General features: G+C 37.6%; 1 protein-coding gene across 7 annotated transcripts in view; it reads right to left on the bottom strand.

Moving 5' to 3' along the window:
* Window positions 1–24,902, bottom strand: part of GALK2 (galactokinase 2) — a 163,130-nt gene that overhangs the window by 42,984 nt on the left and 95,244 nt on the right. For 5 of the 7 annotated variants that reach the window (XM_008016647.3, XM_008016646.3, XM_008016645.3 and 2 more), the window contains exons 6-7: window positions 3,194–3,292; window positions 1,552–1,704 (exon numbers count right to left, since the gene is read on the bottom strand). The exons of 1 other annotated variant lie outside the window; for it this stretch is intronic. In XM_008016647.3, coding sequence (XP_008014838.2) covers window positions 1,552–1,704; window positions 3,194–3,292 — 252 coding nt within the window. The remainder of the gene's footprint in view (window positions 1–1,551; window positions 1,705–3,193; window positions 3,293–24,902) is intronic. One more of the 7 variants, XM_008016648.3, reaches the window with a different exon arrangement.

Raw genomic sequence — 24,902 nt, 5'->3', positions numbered from 1 at the left:
AAACCAAAGGAAGAGAATGTTTCAAGAGGGAAAGACTGGTTAACTCTGTTGAAAGGTAAGAAATAACAATGAGAAATAAGATGAAGACTGAAAAGGGTCCACTGGATTTACCAATGAAAAAATCTTTGGTGGCCTAAGAAAGAGTAAATTCAATATTATGGAGAAGGCAGAAGTGAGATTTTAGTAAATTAAGGAATAAGAGGGAGGTAGAGGAGTAAAGATAATACATATAAAGCAATTTTTGAGAAGTTTAGCTGTGAAGAGAATGAAAAAGTAGAAATAGAAATAGTAGATGGACAGAGTTGTGAGGCTTAGGGTAGACTTTTCTAATACAAAATGCTAGAATAGGTAGAGTCTGATAGAAAGGATTTAGTAGAGAAATAGAGGTAAGGAACAGGCTAAAGATGGAGTGAGTTCCCTGCAGCCACACAGGGAAGGGCTGGCTTTGACAGCAGATGCAGATATAGAGAGACATGCAGATATGATGGCAGGAAGCCAAAGTCTATGTGACTACATCTATTTCCAACATGAAATATGGGAGAAGATCACTTTTGGAAGTTAGGCTGAATCAAGTAATAGGTGTTTGAGAGAAGTAAAGAAGGTCTGAAATTATTACTACTGAGAAAATAGATTTCAGGCTGTATTTAGGACCTGGTAAAGGTTGGTAATCGTAAGTCTTAGGTGATATCTATCAGTATCCATCAGGAGATCAAAGCAAGAGTGGAAGAAAACACAGTGGAGCTCCTGACCCAGAATCCACTTCCTAGCCTCCAGCCTCAGTCCTCTCTCCAACTTTCTAGTCATATCATGAGCTATTCTGGATTATTTATAACATTCAATTCCTGTGTCACTTTTTGGATCACTGGATTACTTACTATGTGATCACATATTAACCATTTCCTGTTTCATAATCCCTCAACTTGAACTCAACTCTACTGTCCACTCTCTCTAGTCCCATGTCCTATGCCCCTTTGTATATCTTCATGCTGCTAGAACTACAATAGCTACCCAATGAAAACTACCTAAATAGATTTAAGGTTTAACTGTGGGGGTTTTCTAAAGAGAGACTTCCAAGACTCCCTGCTGGTTTGTGTTTCCCTAGTAGACATGGAAAAATCTTCCTGGGTACTGGGTGTGGGGAGAGTGCACCAATCCTGTATTTTTGGAGTGACAAATGATAACCCAATACAAAAACTGCATTTTAGAGGACCAGAAGGGGTGAGGCTGCCATCACTTTTGTTGAGGAAACAAGACCAGCTGTGGTCATTCCCATCAATTGTCTTTCTCCACCCATAGACCTAACCCATAACTCTGATTCACATATATAAGCTGCCCTTTTCTTCCCAGTGCCACCCCAGAAGACTCAACTGGTTCGTCTGTCTTCTGAGTTAGAAATCAGATTTCTCTGTACCCAAAGACCTTCAGTTGGAATTTTGCTGCAGTCAGAATGTTGACCGAAAATTTGGGGAAAGAGATAAAGTAATAGAGAACAATGAAAATAAAGACAAGAAAAACCTTACTTCAAGTTTCGCTAGCTTGCCAAGTTCATACCTTCGCAGCCAGCCGACACTCCATCACCCTGATATTGTACTGAGAAGTTGCTGCCTTATTCATCTCCACACAACTGTTGGCAATCACAAACACTGCTCCACTTGGGAGTTTTACATCAGTTGCCCTCAGAGGACTAAATTCTATCAACTTGGCCTGTTAGAAGAAAAATGAAAGGAGAAATATAATTTATTAGAATGCAGAAAATGTTCAAGTGTTTATGTATGTATTTATCTTAACAAAGCATTTTCTCAAAAATGCATTCATTCATTCAAATATTACTTATTGACCTCCAGGTGCTGTACTAGGCACTGGAAATACAATGAACAAGAAAGACACTGCCACTCCTCTCATAGAGCCTACAGTCAAGTGGGAAAGACAGTCTAGTAGACAGACAAATACATTTCCAAGTTGTGTTACAATGGTAGCAAAGCACAGATGCTCTATGGACACAAAGCTGAAGCATCCGATCAGATACAGCCTAGTGTAGGCTCCACTCAGTTGAAAAGAGAAGTCTAAACTGAGTCCTAAAAGATGAGCAAAAGTAGGGCAGACAGAGGGTTTCTTTCCTCAAAAAGCATGTCAAGAAGAGGGAATAACTTAGGCAAGTCCTGGAGCAAAAAACAACATGGGATGTTAATGGAGCTACGGGCATGGAAATTTGGTCTGGGGCTTACAGTTTGAGGGGTGAGAAGTGGTAAGAGGTTAGGATAGAGGGGTAAAGCAGGGGTCAGATGGTAAAGTGTTTTGTAAGCCCAAAGAACTTGGACTGTGTTCAGATTTTATAGCTAACTTACATTAATATCAGGACTCTGGCCCTCATGTCTGCCTGTTGAGTCTCATCCAAAACACCCAAAGTATTTTCTTAGTATTAAAACAAATTTCCTCATGCCTCATGTCTTTGGCTTAGGGGAATCAATAACAAATATTCTTAATAAGAAGGAATCCAGGTGTTCTTGGAAAATAGCCAAGCCTGTAGGAATCTGATGAAAAACTAAGAAAATGTTTTAAAGAAATGTTTGCTCTATTTTGGAAATGAGCAGCTTATGGGCAACAACTCAAACCTCTGCTCTGCCTAAAGGAGTTGATAGCCAAGGGGAAGTGGTATCCAGCTAAGGAATTCATTCCTGGCTTACTGTCAACATTCTTTTTCCCACCACTGAAGCCCCAAAAATGTTGACAAAGAAAAATGATACCAAAGGGTAAATTATAAAAAGAGGGACTATGAATATATGTGGTAAGAGAACTATGATTTGGGTTTAAAACCAACATGAGATTATAAAAATGCCATGAGATGAAATGATTTAGGACAGGAGCGGGAAATGAGGTTCCAATAACTAGGGAATTGAGAAAGCTCATCTTAACAATGAAGAAAAATAGAAGAAGGGAAAAAGCTAGACACATGAGAAAAACAGACCTGAGGTATCATTCTGGAAGCGTAAGAGAAAGGCAATCAACATGAAATAGAGTAGGTTAACTGGTGGCAGGCTTGAGTTACAAGCAGCTGGGAAATAATATCCTACAATAGAGCCTAATATAGGAGGCTGTCCATAACCAAGCATCCTGGGGCTCTCAGGGCCTTCCTCTCCATGTAAATTTTTCCACTAGGAATTTCCAAATGGTTTCTATTTGGAATGCTACCTACAGTTCCTTCTTCTGCAAGAAATGATATAGACTGGTCCATGCCTCCTCCTTCAGTACCAATGTAACGCTCACTCTTGGCACAGATTTCTGCAAGTTCCACCTGGAAAGGTAAAAACTGATTTGTACTGTGAGTAGTCATAACCCATTTCTCATTCATTTCTTACTACAGCCATGACAAATAGGTTTGAATTTCAGTGCCAACTCTGATCAACTAATAGTAGCCTGCCTGGAGCACTGCATTGAAAAGGGCTCCAGACTATAGGAAAACAACAAAATCAATTAACAATGTCGGCTATGGGTATGAAATAAGATACTGACTGTGCACGCTATGTTTTTGTCATCCCTAAAAGTCTCCACAGAGCAAGCAGTTTCTACCATCTTTCTATTTACTCTATCCTTCCCTAGACTGGTATCACTGAAAATCTCATATGGGCAATCATTCATTTTTGCCTCAGCTTCCTTTGTCTCCCAACAGTGAACTATTCCACAGTCTACCCATAACCAAAGTGGGGTCATTAAACTGTATTTTCCTGCCCAAAAGTAATGAAGTCTCTCTGGCATTTCCATTAAATGTAAGAATCAGAACTGGTGTCATCTCATCAGACTCATCTTCCTCCAACCAAGATGAAGAGACCCAATAGATGCACACAGTTCTAACCCAAACTGAAAATCTTGAAACATCTGTTTAATAATCTTTAATGGTTTCTTACTGATTAAGAAATAAATCTAAACTCCTCAACCAGGCATTTTGAAGGCTTCCAAAATCTGGGACCATCATGCACATGAAATTGCATCATTTACCCTTCTTATCGAGTTAGATTTGTCTCTTTGACCATTTCACACATGTTATGCAACTTGGTATTACTTCCTGTCTTCTCTCCTGTATAAATTGTACTTTTGTTCAATATCCAGTTTATTGGCTAGGTACTATAGATAAATCCCTGGGCTGACCACTCAAATCTTTCTTCATGGCCGGGCACTGTGGCTTATACTTGTAATTCCAGCACTTTGGGAGGCCGAGGCTGGTGGATCATAAGGTCAAGAGATCAAGACCATCCTGGCCAACATGGTGAAACCCTGTCTCTACTAAAAATGTAAAAATTAGGTGGGTGTGGTGGCCTCAGCTACTCAGGAGGCTGAGGCAGGAGAATCGCTTGAACCTGGGCGGCGGAGGTTGCAGTGAGCCGAGATTGCACCACTGCACTCCAGCCTGGTAACAGATTGAGACCCCTTCTAAAAAAACAAAAAAATCTTTCTTCATTATGGAGTCTTCTTCAAATATTATTCCCATCGTGGTGTCCCCTGTTTCTAAACTCTTAAAACATTTATAGTTAGTATCATCTAATACACTACTATTCATTCATTCATCTATTCAGTTTTTCTTTCTTGTAAGACTTTATTCAGGCCCTTATTTCTGTTTTACTATATGATGTTTCTAGAATAATTATTCTGAAACACTGATATAATCATCTCTTGCCTGCTTGGTTGTCAACACCTTAATGCTCATAGTCCTCAGCATGGTACACAAGGTCTCTAATGACTTAACCCTAGCGCACTTCTCCAGCCTGCTCTCCCACCACTCCTCCTGTAAACCTTACTAAGCTCCAGCCATAAGGGATACTAAACAAATGCTGTTCTTTACCACCCCAGGCTTTTTCACATCCCATTGTCTTTACAATATGATTTTCTATTCTCTTCACTCAATACCCCCCTACCCAGCATTCCCAACTACTCAACAATTCAAGCAGCACCTTGCTGTGGAACCTGCAACACCACCCGAATGCACACATACCACATAACTCCTCCTCAGCACTCCCTGTTAATAACTCTATTATCATGTATTGAATATGCTTTAAGTGTGGATCTACCTGTCTTTTTATCTACATGTCTGTGAGAGTCCATGCAGGACCTAGACCAGAGCCCACTTAATATGAGCTGAATCACGGTGTTATTATTGTTCCTTGTTTGACGTTTCTATCACATCTGTTTGTTGTGAGAGATGAATAAAGTACGGTGTTTCTTTTGTGTTCCTTACTTCACATAATGCCAAACGCATAGTAAATATTAGTAAACACCTGCTGCTTTCAATTTCTGAGAATAGTTACCCAAACACCATCTGACAGATTCTGCAAGTGTCACATTCCTTGTTGGTCATGTGGATTCACTAACATTACCTTTGTCTTGTGACATGAGGTAAACTTAGGATTTTGATGCAATAGGCATTGTTCACAGCCTGCTGACACACAGAGCCAGTGTCCATAATATGTACATTAAAAATAAATTAGTAACCAAAAGATCAAAACACTTGGATTTAAAATGTAGAGAAACAACATACCCAGATGAAGCAGTACATTCATCATTACGTAAGAGATGATGGAGCCTGGGTGCCCATCTAACTGTGACCCTGGGCCAGTGTCAAAAGTCCCCTCCCCTCAACAGCAATAACAGCCACATTTACTGAGTGACAGTATGTGGTAAGTATACTCAGTACCTTGCAATATTTCTTTTGTAAGCATTATCTCCTTCAAACCTCCAAACAATGTTCTGCTTATCCCCATTATAGAGATGAAAAAAATGGAGTTTAGAGATATATAACCAGAAGTGGAGAGCCAGGATTTGAACCTCATCTGTCTGACTCCAAAGCCTGTATTCTTTTCTCACTGGACTTCAACTACTCCCTGCACAATGGAGATGATGCAATCTATTTTTCACTACCTCAAAGGGATATGAAAAGACAAATGAGATTCACCAAAATTTAAGTATCGTCCCTCTTAAGAGGAAAAAACCAGAACATCAAGAAGTTTGAGAAGTTTATGCTTAGTAATTATTTTTTCCATTTATTCATATTCTATTAACAATGCTAATGGTTTTAGTAGTTAAGGTTTATTGAGCATTTATTATGTGCTAGGTAGTGTTCTAATTGCTTTGCCTGAATTATTTATTTCTCACACAACCCTATTGATATGGTTTGGCTGTGCCCCCACCCAAAAGTTCATCTTGAATTGTACTCCCCATAATCCCCACGTGTCAAGGGCAGGACCAGGTGGAGGTAATTGGATCACAGGGTTGGTTTCCCCCATGCTGTTCTCATGAGAGTGAGTGAGTCTCAGGAGATCTGATGATTTTATAAGTGTCTGGCATTTCCCCTGCTTGCACTCACTCCACCCTGCTGCCCTGTGAAGAAAGCACCTGCTTCTCTTTTGCCTTCTGCCATGATCGTAAATTTCCTGAGGCTGCCCCAGCAATGTGGAACTATCAGTCAATTACATCTCTTTCCTTTATAAATTACTCAGTCAAGTATTTCTTCATAGCAGTGTGATAACAGACTAATACACCTATAAACTAGGTCTCTGCGGTTTACAGATTAGGAAACTGAGTGGGTTTATTAGTTGAGACTAGGCTAGTAATTATTAAAGATATAATTCAAACTCAAATTATCTGACTCCAGCACCCATAATCTTAACCACCACCATATATCACCTCCTATCCGTAATAAGGAGAAAAATACCCACCTCCCTAGCCATAGTATTATTGTAATGATCCAAAAAACTAAAGTTTAAAACTTCAAATAAAAGCACCTCATAGTGCTCTAAAGTACTACACAGTTGTTGTTATCTTTACATGACGAATAAGGAATCATCTGATTTACACAAGAAAGCAGCTAAGTCCCAAGCCAAACGTAAAGACAAGTTATAATTACTATAGAATATAAGACCATTTTTTAAGTGTTCAGGGAGATAGAATTTAAAGAATCTGAATGCCCCTAAAACATTCTGCTCTCCATCCCTTCCTTCAAAATCCTAATGACTGAGAATCATTACGGAAGACAATTTGACTGCATGGGAAACTTTTCCAAAGTGTATAACCAATAGGCTTGTATCTATTCAGACTTCTGCCCTCTGGACAGTTAGAAGAAACCTGACATTATTTACAGATCTTTTAAAGCTACTGAAGATAGTTAATGAAGCTACTTTAGTCCTTTGTGTGGTTCTCTTGAAGCAGACTGGGAAGGAAACAAAAGGCTGTTGGCTTCCTAAATTAAACAGTTTGTCCATCTGCACACCACCAGAACTCCACGTAAGAGGAGAAATGAAATAACAGGGTTCAATTTAATAGAGAATCTAATTAAATCTAACTGATTAGAACTGAGAAGGGCTAAATATTTATGAATGTTATGCTTCGCTAAACCTGGATATCCACCAAAAAAACAATAATAAGGATACAAAAAGACTCAAGATATTAATACAGTGACCTGTTTTTGTTTAGCAGTTTTACTAATGAGACCGTTAAAAGTTGAATTACACTGGAAGGAATATTTCTCTGAGTTAGGTAACCATGCCTAAGGGAAGCCTAACTATTCAGAACACAAGGCTCTAACCAAGACAAAATTACACTGTTATAGTCGGCTGCCATAAGTGTAAGTCAAGAGAAAGGAAGGAAATAAACAGACCCATTCATTCATTCAACAATCATTTAAATAGTGACCTAACAGATAAGTGAATAAGCCAGTGTCTGCCTTCAAGGAGCACACAATATTGATAGTGTCTTTAGGTGAACAAGTCTTCCAAAAGAAAATGTAAACCTAGAGTGCCAGACAGCTTCTGGTTGTCTCTCCAGATCTGTCCACTTGTCTTCATCCTGCTATCCCAGAAGGCTGCCCAGGATGAACTACAGTCGTGTGCTGCACAAAAACATTTTGGAGTGGTCTCCTAAGAGTAAAATGGAGCTGAACAATTCCTATCACCTAGTGACACCATAGCTCAGAGCAGTTGTAACATCACATTACATCTGTGGTAATGTTGACGTAAACAAACCTACTGCACTGCCAGTCATATAAAAGTGTAGTACATATGATTACGCACAGTACATAACACTTGATAATGGTAATAAATGGCTATGCTACTGGTGTACATATTTATTATATTTTTATCATTATGATAGAGCATACTCCTACTTATTAAAAAAAAAAAAAGTTAACTGTAAAACAGTCTCAAGACAGGTCTTTGGGAGGTATGCCAGAAGAAGGCACTGTTATCACAGGAGATGACGGCTCCATGCATGTTATTGCCCCTGAAGACCTTCCAGTAGGAAAGATGTGGAGGTGGAACCACAGTGATATTGATGACCCTGACTCTGTTTTAGTTTTTAACAAAAAACTACAAGTTTAAAAAGTTAAAAAAATTAAAATTTTTTAAAATAGAAAAGAGTTCATAGAATAAGGACATAAAGAAACATTTTGTACAGTTATACAATGTGTTTATGTTTTAAGCTAAGTGTTATTACAAGAGTCAGAAAGTTTTTTTTTAAGTTTATAAAGTAAAGTTACAGCAAGCTAAGGTTAGTTTATTACTGAAGGAAAACATTTTTGTATAAATTTAGTGTAGCCTACGTGTACAGTGTTGATAAAGTCTACAGTAGTGTACAGTCATGTCCTGGGGCCTTCACATTCACTCACCACTCACAGACTCACCCAGAGCAACTGCCAGTCCTGCAAGCTCCATTCATGATAAATGCCCAATATAACTGTACCATTTTTTTCTTTTAAACCACACTTTTACCTTTTTTATGTTTAGATACACAGATACTTACCATTGTGTTACAACTGCCTATAGTATTCAGTACAGTAATACGCTGCACTGGTTCTATAGCCTAGGAGCAGTAAGCTGTACCATATAGACTAGGTGTGTAGTAGGCTACACCATCTAGGTTTGTGTTAGTACACTCTGTGATGTTGACACAATGACTAAATCACCTAACAGTGCATTTCTCAGTCCATAACTCCATTGTTAAGCAATGCATAATTGTGCATCAACAGGCTCCAGTGCTCTCCGCTTCCCATTAGGTTCTTCTAACAGAGGACTCTGGCAGGAAATGGGGAAGGGAGGGAGAGTGAAGTCAGGTCTCGAGTGTACCTTCAGGCCCGAGGGCAGTAACAGCACAGCTACAACTAGTCCTGGGTGTCCCCTAAATCCACATCTTTGTAAACAGTCCCAGTGAAATAAACTGTCCTTTCATATTGAGTGTGCCATCTGTTTTCTGTTACAGCCCTGACTGTTTCATCTAGACAAGGTAAAAACATTAATGGCTCCCCTGACTTTACCTCAAATATTTTCTCTATTTTCTCCCCCTATAATCCTTCTCCACCCTAACTTTCAAAATTTCTGGGTTCTTACCTGGGGCTATTTTCAAATTCTTCCCCAAGTTGGCAAACATATTAGGTAGAGCCCAGCCAGGACAGAGGAAATTCTCCATGAAATGGCACCAAGATAACTCTAAAGAGACTGAAGCAGACTTGCTTTGTTTTGAAACATGGCTGATGACCAAGCTCTAACTTATAGACACTTTGTAAGGAAAAGAAAAAAAGAAAAAGAAAAAAGCCTGTTTTAATATTTTTTTTTCAAGAAGGAGGCTATTACTACTTCTTCACATCTCTAACTCAAAGAGATGTAACGCAAAGGAATTAGTAACTTTTCCATTTTTTACTTCAAGAAAAGTTGCCTGAGGACAAAGACAGCCAATTCCCAAAATGGGCATAGCAGATGCAAATGACCCTGATGGTTCAGGCTGAAAAGTTCCTGTAAATAATACAGGAAAGAAAGGAAGGAGTTTAAATATCAAAACAAGCAGAAACTAGAAAAAAACAACAACAGTGAGGAGGTTTCTAAGAAACCTGCGAAAATGTAGAAACACCACAGAGTTTGCATTAAGCACTCACACTTTTTCACACATAGCTTGTTTTTAGTTCTTAGGACTGGATATCGTATGTTCCTATAAAAGCTCAATGGGCTCAGAAAGTGTGTATCGCAAAAGAACAAAAGTGCACTCTCCTATCTGTGTACCCTGGAGAGAACATGATCTAATGAACCTGGAGAAAGCTAGTAGTTGGGATATGTGGCTCTAAAAATATCTCAGGTGCTCAGTGAGGGCAGAAACACAGTCTTCCAGTGGCTCCCTCCAGACTCGTCGACAAGAGAAAGACAAAGACCACTTCCTTAACCTAACTGACCTGCAATCCAAGTCACAGAGGGACCCAGATTCTAAGAAGGGCCTTCAACAATGAGGCTGGAGCAAAGTATTTTATTCAAACACTTTGCGATCCTAGGCCCATGGGAATCCTGGGGAAATGTCTATGATAGGTTTCTTCTAGACCTCAGCCATCACGGCCTGTACTGGATGAGGAGGAATCTTATTAGTACCTAACAATGTACAAACTTGGATGTTTCTCCAGATGATGATTCTGGATGTGCAAATGTGTGTGGTAAAACTGTTAAAATATTAACATGAATCTAAAAGGTAATAATGAGATGCAAAGGGAGAAAAGAGTACAGTATACTCTGCTACTCCAAGTGCGGTCTTCACACACAGCATTGGTGTCACCGGGAACAGGTTAAACGTGCACAATCTCATGCTCCATCCCAGACCTACTGAATCAGAATCTGCAGCTTAACAAGATCCCCAGGTGATCTGCATGCACATGAGATCTGAAACAGCTCTTTAAATTATTTCCTACATGACAAGACCTTCTTGATAAATTAAACAAATTTGGAAATAATATTAATAAAAAAGTGAAGAAAGCTGACAAATACCAAATGTCTTCTAAGGCTAGACACTGTGTAGGGTATTTTGTACATCTTATTTAATTTACAAAACAACCCAGAAAAAGAATTATAAAGTTTTATAGAATTGTAACTTCTCTATTTCATAGAGAAGGACAATGAGACTCAAAAACGTCAATAAACTGACCTAAGATAAGATTCAAAGCCAGAAAGGCCTGGCTCCAAAGTCCACCAAGCTACCTTGTCATTCTCCTTCACGAAACAGAGGCTGTGCCCAAAATTGGGCCCTGGTGAGCCAATGGAGCACCATTTATGCATATCTGGACTGAAACTCCTTTTCATTAGAATGAACAATGAAGTTGACTATAAGTTATAGGAAGCAGACATTTCTGATTCATCACAGTGTTCCTCCATTTTCTCTTCAAGTTAAAAAACGTGTACCTTGCTGGATGGTCTGAGGCTTGGAGGGCTTTGCCATTATCCATCTCCAAACACAATTCCCAAATACTTGCCTCCCAAAGACCCCAATGTTCTTCATTGTTTCGCAACCCAGAGTGATCTCAGTATAAGGTTAATATCTTGGTATGATTTCTATAGCCTGATAATAGTAATGCCAGCTAACACAATGCCTCAGACATTGTTCTAAGCACTTTTTGTGTTCTATCTAGTTTCACATCTGTGACGGAGGGAGTTTCAAATCTATTTTATAATGAAGAAACTGAAGCATAGAGAGGTTGAGTAAACTGCCCAAGATCATTCAGCTAGTAAATGGCAAAGCCAGAATTTGAGCTCAGAGTCTTGGTTCTATGCTTTTAAGCATAACACTATACTTTATCTCTCAGGGAAAGGTTTCAGGAGTAGACCAGGAACCCAAAATTCAGGAGCCCCCAAAGCCTTCCCTCCATACTTATCTCTCACTAGCACAATTGACTGAATCCCTTCCACTGTTTAAATTCTTAAAAAACACAGGGTGGGAGTTGGAGGGAACAGTCAGCAAACACATACCAAATAACTACTACTGGGAAGAGGAGATGAGGGGAGGAAAAAACTGCCTAAAAAAACAGTTGTTGGGGAAAGCCAACAGGAGGCAGGAGTCTGGCCAGCCTGATGGAATCAGACAATAATTGGACCCGAGTCACTGCTACTAAATACCAACGGGGCCTCCAATGCCTGTGGTAAAGGCTGGTGTCGCTCCTTTGGCTGGCAGAGTACTTATTTTGGCGCTGACCTTCTAAAAATGCTAAATAATGATAATAATGGATGGGCAGCAGGCTTACAATCTCTGTGGTTTGGCAAACGTGTCCTGGAATTGCACGTTCCTTCCCATGGATAGAGGAACCTCCTAGTCCCTGGAGGAAGGGTTCCTCATACTGTGTTGTGAGCAGAACAGTCCTGTCCCACCCTTGAGGTCCTAACTGCAGGATTTCTAGTGGTAAACCAATCTGGACTGTCCTAGAGAAAGAAAGAAGAGATGGGTATTCGATGACTAGTTATTATTTCTTTCCCTAGCATAATAATAAGTATGAGAATACTTGCTAATTTTCCTAATATGGATCTGATCATACAGATATAGACACAAACCAAAGAGAAAGAAAGAACCTCTATGAATCATCATCTGAATCAACCAAATACGTAACTCAGTGTACATATTTGCCTTGGGGAAAGGGTTTTATGTATACAGTAGCTAATTCGCAAACACTTTGACATGTAGTGGGAAGCATCTTTAGGGTCAGGAAATGATGAGGGTGTTCCAAGAGTTGTTACATGAAATAAATTGATTTTACTGCATTGTGCTCAAATGTTATGCTCAGAGCATCTACTGAAGGTCATTATAAGAAACAGTCATGTGAACACCACTTTTGCATTTGTTTTCAGACATTGCAGAGGTGATTTTCATTATATTTTATGTGCTCTGAAGAATCCATGTGGGAAATGCATTTCAGAATTTAGCACCCCCAGGGAAAATACTGCCTCTTCTGAAGAACTGGAATGATTCCTCTATTCTGATCATGAGACCTCTGTAACTTAATATTGCCCTTTTTACCTTGGCCTCCAGGAATCTCAGTAAGATTAAACAAAACAACTACATTAAGTAATTAACAGTTGGTATGTTTTTATTCTCCTTTTTTTGTCCTAGTTTTCTACTTCTAATTTATTAACCTCATTGAATATTTTGGGTTGTATTAATTCCTAGACACTTTAAACATAAAGAAAGTAGGCACTTGGTACAAGTAGAATAAAAAATTGAGACATAGCAGACGGGAGGAATAGTTATGTTAAGGTAGTGATGATAAACAAGAGTACACTCTAAGAAGGGGGAGTAAGAATGGTGAGGAGGTCCAGTAGCCATATTCCATGAGGAATAGTTGAAACAACACTGGATGTGTGGCTTACAGAAAGAGTAAGAGGACCCACAAGCAGTTCCTTCAAACTTCAAAGGATTCTAATATCAAAAGGAGACAATTGGGGACACATAGGTAGAAAAGGTAGAGTTTGATTAAATAGAAGGAAAATCTTTCCAATGACTAGAGTGGTCCAAGAATGAGAAGGGCTAATTTGTGAAGCAGTGAGATCACTATGGTAACAGAGGCTAGAAAATGATTTCCTATTAATATCTCAAGTTGGGAGGTGACTGGAATAAAAATTCAAATAGGGAGAGGGCTCCTGAGTTCTGGGGTTCAGAGACAGCAGTCTCTCAACTTCAGTTCCTAGGGAAACTACACTTCCTTGTCCTCCTCCAAATTTTAAAAATTTATAAATATTCTGTTCTACAAAAGATGAAAATGAATGTAGAAATGCTGAAACAAAAGGGTTAAATTCCTTGCTCTTTGCAAAATAGGAGAGGGAAGTAAAAGGAAAACTTCATGAAACAGTAGAGAATTTCCATTTTGTCCTGTCTTCCAACATGTGGATTCTTGGGCACAACTCTACTCAAAACGGTGTTTGTGAGGCCTATGCTAAGTTGAGGCTACCACAAGAGCTCACCTTCACCCTCCATGCAATCTACCAGGACCCTCACCTTGCACTGCACAATATACCGTATGGAAGAATACCTCAGGGGCAGATTCACTGGATCTCTTGTATAGCACTTTTTAAATATATATTTGCAGGTCTAAGCTACACGCCATGGGAGAACCAAAAGAAGTGCTGACAACCAATAACGTTCATGAATAATCTAATTACAAATCACAGCCCAAGTACAGTCTAATCCATAAGGCAAAAAACTGACCTAAAAGACTTATCCTTTGAAAAGTAAATGATTGTAATCTCTTTCTCTAGATTTTCATTCCTTGAGTACCTATGTACAGTTACTCCTGATACTCTCCCAAATTATAAATGTTATAAATACTATGCTTAACAGAAGACTTAGTTAAAAATAGAAACAATATTGCAGATGATGTTGCATAATCACTATCTTGGATGTAAATATAAAAATGTCATTTAGTTTAGCACACTATTGGTAGAAGGGCTCAAAGGAGAGGGAAGTAATTTCTAATGGAACAAAAACTAACCTAGACCAGGAGATGTACCCAATTGGTAAGGTAATTTGCTAGAAAATAAATCCATTTTATACACTGCCAATCCATGGAACAAAAGACGCTAACATTGTCTAAAGAGAGACAGTAGAAGAAGGAGAGAAAAAGAAGATTGTCATTTCAAGATATACCAGTAAGGATAGAACCCTGGCTGGCTGCTTTGCCAGGTGGATAATGGGCTCATTGCCATTGGACCAAACAGCAGCCTGCAACATCAGCCACTGTCCTTACACCACCTGTGCCTCAGACTGCAGCTCTGCTCACTTTCTCTCTTCACTTCATGATTTTTTCTATCCATGCATTTCAGAGGATATATTACTTATTTCTATAGCTGAAGTTTTAGCTCTGCAAAGCACTCTAGAACACTCTGCATTTTACACTGACATATGACATAGTGACTTTAAAAAATGAGTAATTTTTGGCTTGCACCTGCAACTCAGCTTCTACATCTCAACTGACACCACAAAGCCTTTCCCAAAACCTCCCTTCCCCATTTAAATTGGGTTCTCCCTGTTCTTTCTCATAATCTGTTTCCTTCATAACATTTATCACAATCTGTGTATAGATATTTGTGTATGTTTGTTTAATATTAGTCTTCCTCCATTAGTCTAAGCTCCATGAGGGGAGGAGGCATTCTGTTCACCTTGTATCTCTAATGCCTAAACTGTTTGTTGATAAATGAATGCTGACTGAATGAATGAATGAACAAATGAATATACAATGTTAACTCCCCACTTCCCTGCTAACCCACCATATTCAGAGACAAAAATCTTCCCCTAATAAATGAATATGCACCAAATTAAAACCCTGGAACTATGCAGTCATTACATGACATTGGCACATCTTGGAGAGTGAAATGTCACTTTCTTCTCTACATTTAGAGTTTTATAATAGAAAAATCTATCTCATTCTTCTTTATATGTTTATGTGCTGAGATACAGAACAAAAAAATCCAGAAAATTTCATTATAGTCAATATTTTCCAACTTCCTTCTTTGATAACAATATGAAAGAGGTAATTTTACTTCTTTCCATTTTTCTGATTTATTCAAGAAAAATGTGCCAATAACTATCAAAACATCTATAATATGACCAACATGAAAAGGAGGAAATAAAGAACTAGAAAATTCCACTAAAACAGAAATAACATGTTATCACAGAAATGGCATTATGTGTAGAAGAAAAAGGGTTTAAGTGATAAAACCATCCAAGACATTCCCAAACAGGTTTCCCAGTCTGTTACTAGAAACACTACTGCCACTATTGAAGGGATTCCCCATTGGACTGAGACTCTGGAGACAGAAGACCTTGACAAAGATTCTTTGCTTCACCAAACTTTAGTCATGCTCCTGAACCAGCTACTAGTCCTATCTTTCACCCTGCTAAATCAGGTTAGTGAGAACACCCCACCCTCAATATCTGATCACCCTTGGTATCTGATCAGGTTCCTCATCTTCCACCATCCCCCAGGTAATGACTGATCAGCTTGGCCTGCATTAAGCAAGAATCCTTTTAGGTCAGGTTATCTGGAATCCTCATTACTCCTGCTGTTTAATTTCCCATTCACTGGCTCCCACCCTGCTCCTTGGCTATAACTTCCCACTTGGCCATGCTATATTCAGAGTTGAGCCCAACTTCTCTCTCCCATTGCAAAATCTCATCACAATAGTCCTTAAGAAAGCCTGTTTTGCCGTGCTTTAACAAGTATCATTAAATATTTTTTTCTTTAACACCCTTTACCCCTTTACTTTGCTCAAGTTCCTCCCTTCCATACTGGTTTTTAGTTCATCATCTGTTGTTCTTCCAAGGTCCCAGCCACTACTCTCAATCCCCTGAAATTAATACAATAGTTATAAAACTCACTGTAATGGACCCATGTGAGATGTCTAGCCACCCTCTTCCCATCTCTACACTTTTCTGGGGACAGTGAACTCTTTTTTCTCCTTCTTAGCACTCTACCTCCAACTATTAATGCCACAAGGTTATAACAATATAACTCATAATTGCCAGATTCACACACTGTAATCCCCCCAATCTCCCATCCACCCAACAAAATGCTTTATCACAGTTCATAGATCCAGGAGTGGGTACCTGACTGAAGACACTAACCAGATTCCCTTCTAGAGTTCCTTCTTCAGAAAAATCTTCCCAATGGGGAAAGAGTCAGTTTTAAGTGATCTATGTCTATCTCATATGATCATAGAAGCTGTCAGCAGCCGTATTTTCTAAAATGGAGACCAGAGAAGTAGATGAAGCTGGTCTAAAGATTAAGAAGAATGAAACAGACAAGCAAAACAGAGAGCAAGACAAGCGAGAGAGGCAGTCTTAACAACACTTAGGTTTCTGGTTTCTGTGCATTCCTGAAACCTAGCTCCATTATATTAGATACCAAAATGACCACAAATTCTTCCCCTCTCTGTTTCCATTCCCTTGCAATGTGACTTTGTAGCTCCTCCCATCAAAAGATGAAATCTGTTTCTCCACTCATGAGATCTGTGATAAAACTTGCTTTGCTCAATTTTGATAGAGGCATATGAGATATAAACAGAAACCTGAAAAGCACTTTTACATTGGAGTTTGCCCTCTACCTGCTCCTGGAAGCTGGAGATCTCCACTTAGATAAGCCTGGACTAGCCTGGAGGATGACAGACATGTGGCCCAAGTCCTCCTATCACGTCGGCTGACAGCCAGCCAATCCAGAAGCACAACTGTCAACCTGACCAGCAGCTGAGATCAGATGTCTTAATAAGTCCAGTCAAAATAGACAGAATTATTGTCAAGCTGAACCCAGTCCAAGTGGTGGTTGTCTTAAGCCACTATATTTTGAAAAAATCTGTTACACAGCAAAAGCTAACTGACATACCCTCCTTTGCATTTTAGGACACATACTTAAAGCAAACATTCCTTTTTTAATGAAATTGGCTTGAGTGGGCTATTTTTCCTTGCTAGCAAGAATCTTAAAAACTTACATGGGCTTTTGGAATATTTTATCTTCACAGAAGCCCAAAGAATATTCAAACATTCAAACAATATAAAACACTTTGTTCCATTCAGTTAAAAAAAAATGGAGCTACTCACTTTATCTTCCCTGAGGTCTATGATCGTCTTCTCTATAGCTTATCAATTTTTAGTATATATATATATATGCTTCCAAATAAATGTGCTTCTGGGGATATAGTGACAGGAGAAAACAGACCGGAATTCTAAACCCTTCTCATTTTCTACTTGCTCTTTCACTACAACTAAATTCAAGGAGCAGCTCCTCTGGGGAACTTTTCCTGGCATCCTGGGATCTGAGTTTCATACTTTAACTCTCTGCTCTATTACATCACGTGGGTGTATAGCACAGCGGTTAAAGCATGTAGGTTTCCTCCTCTGCAAAATACAAATTATAATAATTACCTACTTCACTGTGTCATTGTTAGGATTTTAAAAACCTAGCACACATATAGTTAGTGCATCAACATCCCACCACTTCAGGATCTTTATATCTACCATTCCTTCAGTCTGGAATGCTCTTATCCTAAAATCTCTGCTCAAATGTTACCTCATCAGACAGACCTTCCCTCACTTCCTTAAAATATACTAATACCCCCTGCCACTCTCCATCTCAAACCCTGCTTTTTCTTCAAGGCTTTTACCACTTTAGGTTATCTTTTCACTTATTTATTTTCTATCACCCTTCTTTCCCCACTTAAATGTAAGCTCCATGAGAGCAGACACTGCATTTTAGTAATTGCTCCACCCCAGTGCCAAGAATAGTGCCTGACACAAAATAGATATGTTATTAAAAACTGTTAATTGAATCAACATATGGGCTAAATGTAGTTTCTTTGAGTTGTAATATTTGAAGATACAAAGATTTTATTTTCCTCAAAATACTTAGGGTGACCGTGAGTCCAATATTTGGTTGTATAAGGTTATGGATAATTTTCTTTAATTTCTAATTAAATAAAATTTTATTTTATTAATTATAATTATAATTATAATTAAATAAAATAACCCCTAATCTTATACAATAGAATATATTGCGTTTACAGCTAAAAAAATTTTAAGGAACATATAATCATTTCTAATGAGATCAGGAAAAACCTAGGGTTATTAAGAAATATAGTTTCACCCATTTAAGATGTTCTGCTGTATTTCCCACTTCTACCCATGGCTTTGGGAACACCCAGCTCATGAACCAGCCCTCAGTGCTAAAATTCACACTTGAAAACTGTATTCTCACTGCCATTGCATTCAGTCAATATTTATAATTTTTAACTATGACACTGTAATTAGAAAATATTTAATTGATCTTAAATTTCTGATAAACAAAAACTCTAACTTTACTAGTTATAATAGCTATGTAATGCCTATTCTTTACACTAACGAACACAATTAGGGATAAAAGGGAGTTTTCCACATGCATCAAGAGATATTCGTGCCTTAAACATTTCCATTTTGGCTAGCCAATTATGTATTATAGAAGTGCATCCCATTTTCTTGCCTCTGTTGTTCCTTTACCACCTCCCTGTGTGATAACTCCTTCACCTGAGAATGTAAGAGGCAGGTGAAAAAATTCAGCAAGTTCAAGTGTGACATCCAAGAGGAACAGTCTTGACTAGTACTGTTACTATGACAGCTTTACTAATTCACATGCTTAAATTTATGGGATTTATTTCTGTATGTAACAGACAAAGCCTATTAGCAACTAGGCGGAACCCAGCACCTAGCACAAATGCCTAAAACTAAGAATGACAGTCATCAGCTAGTGTGGTAGAGACACCAACAAATCAGAATAGACATCAGCCATAAGAGAGGCAGGAGAGAGACCAGTGGATCAACCCTGCCTGAAGCATAATAACTCCTCAGTAAATGTGGATAAATGAATAAATCCTCTGAATTAAACCAAATTGTAAAATTGATAGAATCTCAAGTTAAAACTCAAATAATTATTTATGTCATCACTAGGAAATTATCATGTTGCAAATTAGATTACATTTTTTAAATTAATTCAGTTAGGCACCATACTGCCTGATCTAAATCAGTTGTGATTTGAGTCTATGGTGATCCAAACATTTAAAAAATAAATAGTCTCTATGCTTGAAAACCCCATGATGGTCTAGAGGGAAACATCTTTGCAATACAAAGTGAGAAGTGCTATAGTGAAGTTAAAAGTTAATAGGATATTGACATCTTACAGGCCAAGGAGCTTTAATCAAGGGGGCAACAGGGGATAATCTATTTAAACAATTACATCTGGCTAAAGCTTGCAAATTGACATGGATGGTACTGAGTAAGCAAATATACGTGAATGGTTCAGTACTAGCAATACAACTACCTGTCTGCCTCCTATAGATGAGGAAAGGACTGCACTGTTTATCTTTTCTTTCTTCTATTGTGCTAACTACATGACTAGAGAAACCTGAAAAAATCAAATAACAATCAAATGATGGTTCCATCACCACCACCCATCCAGAAAGAAAGAAAAGGCTAAAACACATAAGAAAGCATGCACATGAAAGGCAGCTATCTGCCCATGTCAGGGCTCTCTTAAGTCCACCTGTTCCCTGCAGAAGCTCTGGCTTATACCAATTTATCTAGACGGGCTACAGTATCATTTTTACAGTTATCTATACTACTGATCAGCCTCTTTTAATCTAACACAGAGCTCCAGAGAATTAAGCCTGTGTAGCATAAACCCCTTAAAAGATTACAATAATTACAGACACAAAGACATGTAAATATTTGTTAGTCAAACCAAATTCGTGTTGCCTGGTATTTTCTTTGGAGCCTGCCCATGTCATTATACTGAAATGTGATATATACAAACCCTAAGTGACTGCAAGTGAAATAATGTAACCCTATATACACAGTGGCAGTTTAAAATTACATCTGCTTTGGTTATTTTTATGTTAGACATTTCAAACAGTTTATTCCAAGTTATTCCTAGTTTATTCCAAGTTATTCCTAAACAAAACAACGAAGAACGTGAACAGACTTAAATAGCAGTGCAATAATGAAGAATTGAAATTCGTTGACAAAGTTGAGAATTTGTGATTTTTAAGTCATCGGTATTTTTCACTCATTTGATAAATATGCATTATTATATTTATTAAAACGTAATAGAAGACTATGTTATAGTCTCTATCATCACTTTTAATACACTTTTATAAGAACTTTTATTAACAAAAACTCTGCCTTTATAAAAGGAAATTCATATGACATACCTAAACTATGGCATTATTTTGATAGGCAGCAGATCTTTACCTATCTCTGTGTATTAAATAATGTTAAGTACAATTGGAGAAACAGAAACCATGTGATGCAATTCACCAGGAAGGACATCCATCACCTATACAGTATTCTCGGGGGAAAAAACCTTAGTCTCAATCTAATAATAAGGCAACAGTCTGACAAATCCAAATTCAGGAAATGTGAACAAAAACATTTGGCCTGGACTCTTCAAAATCATCAGTGTCATAAAAGACAAAAAATGTTGGGGACCTGTTCTAAAATAAACTAAAAAAATGAAAAAAAAAAAAACTAAATGCAAAGATGATATTAATTAAATCCAATTATTGGTAAAACCGAGTATTATTGTAAGTAGTAATTAATTCCTTTCTCTTTAATTTTTCTGATCCAGAATGTATTCAATTGTCTTGAATAAGTAAATTCTCAATCTGAAAAATTTAAAAGAAAGAAAAAGAACAAGAAAAAGAAGTTCTAAGACATTACTATTGAGACAATTGGAAAATTTGAATATGAACTGCATATTAGATAATAATATTATATCAATGTTAAGTGTTCCAATGAGATAGTGTGGCATGTTAAAGAATGCCTTGCTCTGAGGGGATGAATATTGATGTACTCAAGGTGATGTCTGCAATTAATTCCCAAATGGCTCAGAAAAAAAAGTAGAGAGAAAGATAAAGCAAATGTGGCAAAATATTTCCACAGATCTATGTTAAAGACATACATGTTCATTGCCTATTCTTGCCTCTTCTATACTTTTGAGATTTTCTCATAATTAAAAGTTGGAAAAAAAATTTTAAGTGGTACATTAACAATACATCTAATCATGTGTGTGAGAGAGATGTAACATTGCTGTCAATAGGTAACAATATTATCCCAAATAATTGAAGAAAATCAATGAAAACTTCTAAATATAAAAGCATCCTGCATTAACACATAGGTTTCTGTGAACTATCCCTAAAAAAATCTACATCTTTTAAATTTTTCCAATAAATTTCTTCCTTTATCACCAAATTTAAACCACAGTGACATTATTTGAAGAATTATTTATAAAACCTGATGAGAATTAAAACATTTTGTCATGAAAATAAACATAAATACAAATTAAATTATAAAAATAAAAAGGAGCACTTTCATTACAATGAAAAGGTCTTGACAGCATAAAGAGTCCTGATTGCTTAGATTTTTGCTTATATTTTACAAAGCAATAACACAATTTTATCAGAAGAAGAAATAATCAGATAATCTCTGAATACCTTTGTAACCATAGGACACATCACCAATTTTACTTTCCCTGTAACTTACTTAAAATATAAGAGATTTGTGGTCTTTGATGGTCATAAATAAATTCCACAGGGTCTTGCTTCCCTTTAAATAAACACTGTCAAAATTAATAACTGGTTAACAGCCCAGAATGTTTTCTTATGTGAGATATTACCCAAGATCTTTGAAACAACTGTATTTCATTTGCATGCTTAAAATAATTAAATCGGCATATTGGTCAAAGAGTAATCTGAGTGGCACTCATTAAAATTTATCATTTGAGGGCTAGGCCTGGTGGCTCACACCTGTAATCCCAGCACTTTGGGAGGCCAAGGTGGGTGGATCACCTGAGGTGAGAACTTCGAGACCAGCCTGACCAACATGGTGAAACCCCATCTCCACTAAAACTACAAAAATTAGCCAGGCGTCATGGTGCATGCCTGTAATTCCAGCTACTCTAGTGGCTGAGGCAGGAGAATTGCTTGAACCCAGAAAGTGGAGGTTACAGTGAGGCAAGACTATGCCATTGCACTCCAGCCTGGGCGACAAGAGCGAAATTCCGTCTCAAAAAAAAAATCTATCATTTCAAAGTGATACCAAACAAGGCCAATCTCCTATGCTGTCCTTAGTAAGTCCAGACTGGTATTGATACAAAGCAGGGCACCTGCGTGTAAACAGCACAACCTGGGTTCCTAAAGTATGAATTGTATAAACTTTCCCTGTCCTTTATAACAAAATGAAACAAAAAGGGATCCTACTCCTGCTTCCACTATTGCTCCAAGAAGTTATAATGTTCCATGGGAAACAGCTTAATTGCAGATAAAGACTTTCCCAAGGTAAATTATTTTACCATGTCTGATTGCCAATCTGACTGTGTGAATAGTCTACACATGTGAAAGGAAACATTGGCAAATGCCAATTTTACCATTTGGACACCTGGACAACAAATCCTTTCTGCTATGAAGGATTTATTCTTTAAAAGATTTATTTTTAAGAAAATTAACAAGAAAAACAATAGGAACTCCGGCTTTTATGTTAACCCTTTTTAGTCATTTATAGTGGGGTCTCTTGCTGTATAACAGTGAAATTACAATAGAGAAAAATGACGAAGTCCTGAGAGAAGGGTAAAAAGCATAAATTTTACACACTGGACTATAGAATAAGATTTGATCATAAAAAGTAACTCAAAGCAACTGGCAGTATTTACACGCCTAACTGTAACAAGTGTCAAAGAGGCGGAACTTTCTCAGGCCAGCTCCAGAAAAGTAGCTTCACAATCCAGGATTTTATACTAGCAAGTCAGATCTTTAAAATACTAAGTAATAATTTGATTGGCATACACAATAGGCATAATTTCTTCTCTCTAATTTTATTTCTTTCCCTGGATGTTAATGCTATAATCTAATAATGACCATGTTTGATTCCCCAGGCTGGTTAAGGGAAATGATATTTTTGTCCCCAGTGTTCAGCTCCAAGAGGAACTCCCAGGAAAACTGGAAAGGAAACATGACAAAGCAAAGTTTGGAAATCCACTAGAAGATCCTTACCCAAAGAAGGCTGCCCTTGAGGCTGCCATTCCCATTGACTCTACTTTCACTAACCTCAGATATCCCACACAAAGAAGGGAGAAGCCCACCACCACCAGGGCCTTGGAGTACTCCACTTACCATGGCTGCGTACCAACAAGATGGCACTGGGTCAGGAGAATCGAGAAGACTACATCCAAGGAGTATTACCAGTCCCTTTAGGAGGAAAACTTTGAAAACCAGCCAGGTGGACATTATCAGTGAAGAAAATTTCAAAATAACTAATAGTTAAATGTTTAATATTCACTTAAATGTCATTTCCTACATTCTCATGTTATTAGCGATGCACAATACTCAGTTTTACCAATAATTGGTTACTGTTTTCATTGGTGATATTTTCTCTTCCAAATTTTTCTTACTTTCTTTGTGCTTATAACTTGAAGTAGCCCTTCCTGAAGTCATTCCATCATTACTAGGCTTCATTTTCCTTACATAAACTAACTCTATGTGAAAGTATCTTGCCTATTTACTTTTCTCTTATATATGTCTCCCCCATTCAAAACATAAGCTCTTTGTCTACCTTCCCACTCCACCTTAATTCTAGAACAGTGCCTGCTCCAATAAACATTGTTTAATAAAGAAATGAAAAGTAAAGTTATTTTTACTATGCTAATCAATTTGCAGTTCATGGTACCCTGGATTTCAGGGTTAGAAGGAAAACAAAAAAGCATCAGGTGAAACTAGTTTAATCATTTTCAGTGACCAAGAATTCCTCACCTGCAGAGAAAAATCTACCTTTCAATAGCTGAAATGAGAATTATAAATTGTTTTTTTGTTGCTGTTGTTGAGACGGAGTCTCGCTCTGTCGCCCAGGCTGGAGTGCAGTGGCGCAATCTTGGCTCACTGAAAAGCTGAGATTGAAAGCAAGTTCCGCCTCCCAGGTTCATGCCATTCAAAATGCGAATTATAAATGGTTAATACTATTATTATCATCATTATTATTATAATGTGATGATAATAATAATGATCATTACAACTTATTATAAGTTAGGCCCTATACTTTACGCACATTAATCCTTGCAACATTACTGAGTAAACATTATTCCAATTTTACCGACAAAGAAACAGCTTCAGAGAGCTTAAGAAATGTGATCAAGTTCACACAACCCTTGAGGAACTAAGCCAGGAGTCTAAGGTCTGGTTGACTCCAGAGGCCATTCTTTTCCCACCATAACATCCTGTGGATTGCTGAACTAAAATAATCTCCTTTTAATTCCATGTTTCAGTCTTTACGATGAGGCCAAGTTGCTTTCCTGTCTCCTGATCCCTTACCAATTCTACTAGTTTTAAAATCAAGAAGTTATATCCATTCATCTAAATTCTAAATCTCCAATAGTACTTCTAAAGCATTTGATATATTACTAACCAAGGAAAAATTAAATTGTAAAATATTTCTTTTTCTTGGTCATTCATTTGAGGAATATATAGATAAAATATTATTACATTATTTGTATATGCCTAGATTATTCTATACTGTAGTAAATAATGTAGGCACTGGCTTCACTAAAATCTTCCATAAATATATTATTT

This window comes from Chlorocebus sabaeus, chromosome 26, assembly GCF_047675955.1.
Source record: "Chlorocebus sabaeus isolate Y175 chromosome 26, mChlSab1.0.hap1, whole genome shotgun sequence".
Classification (NCBI taxonomy): Eukaryota; Metazoa; Chordata; class Mammalia; order Primates; family Cercopithecidae; genus Chlorocebus; species Chlorocebus sabaeus.
Note: the sequence above shows the minus strand (reverse complement) of the source record. Positions and strands in the feature narration are given on the sequence as shown.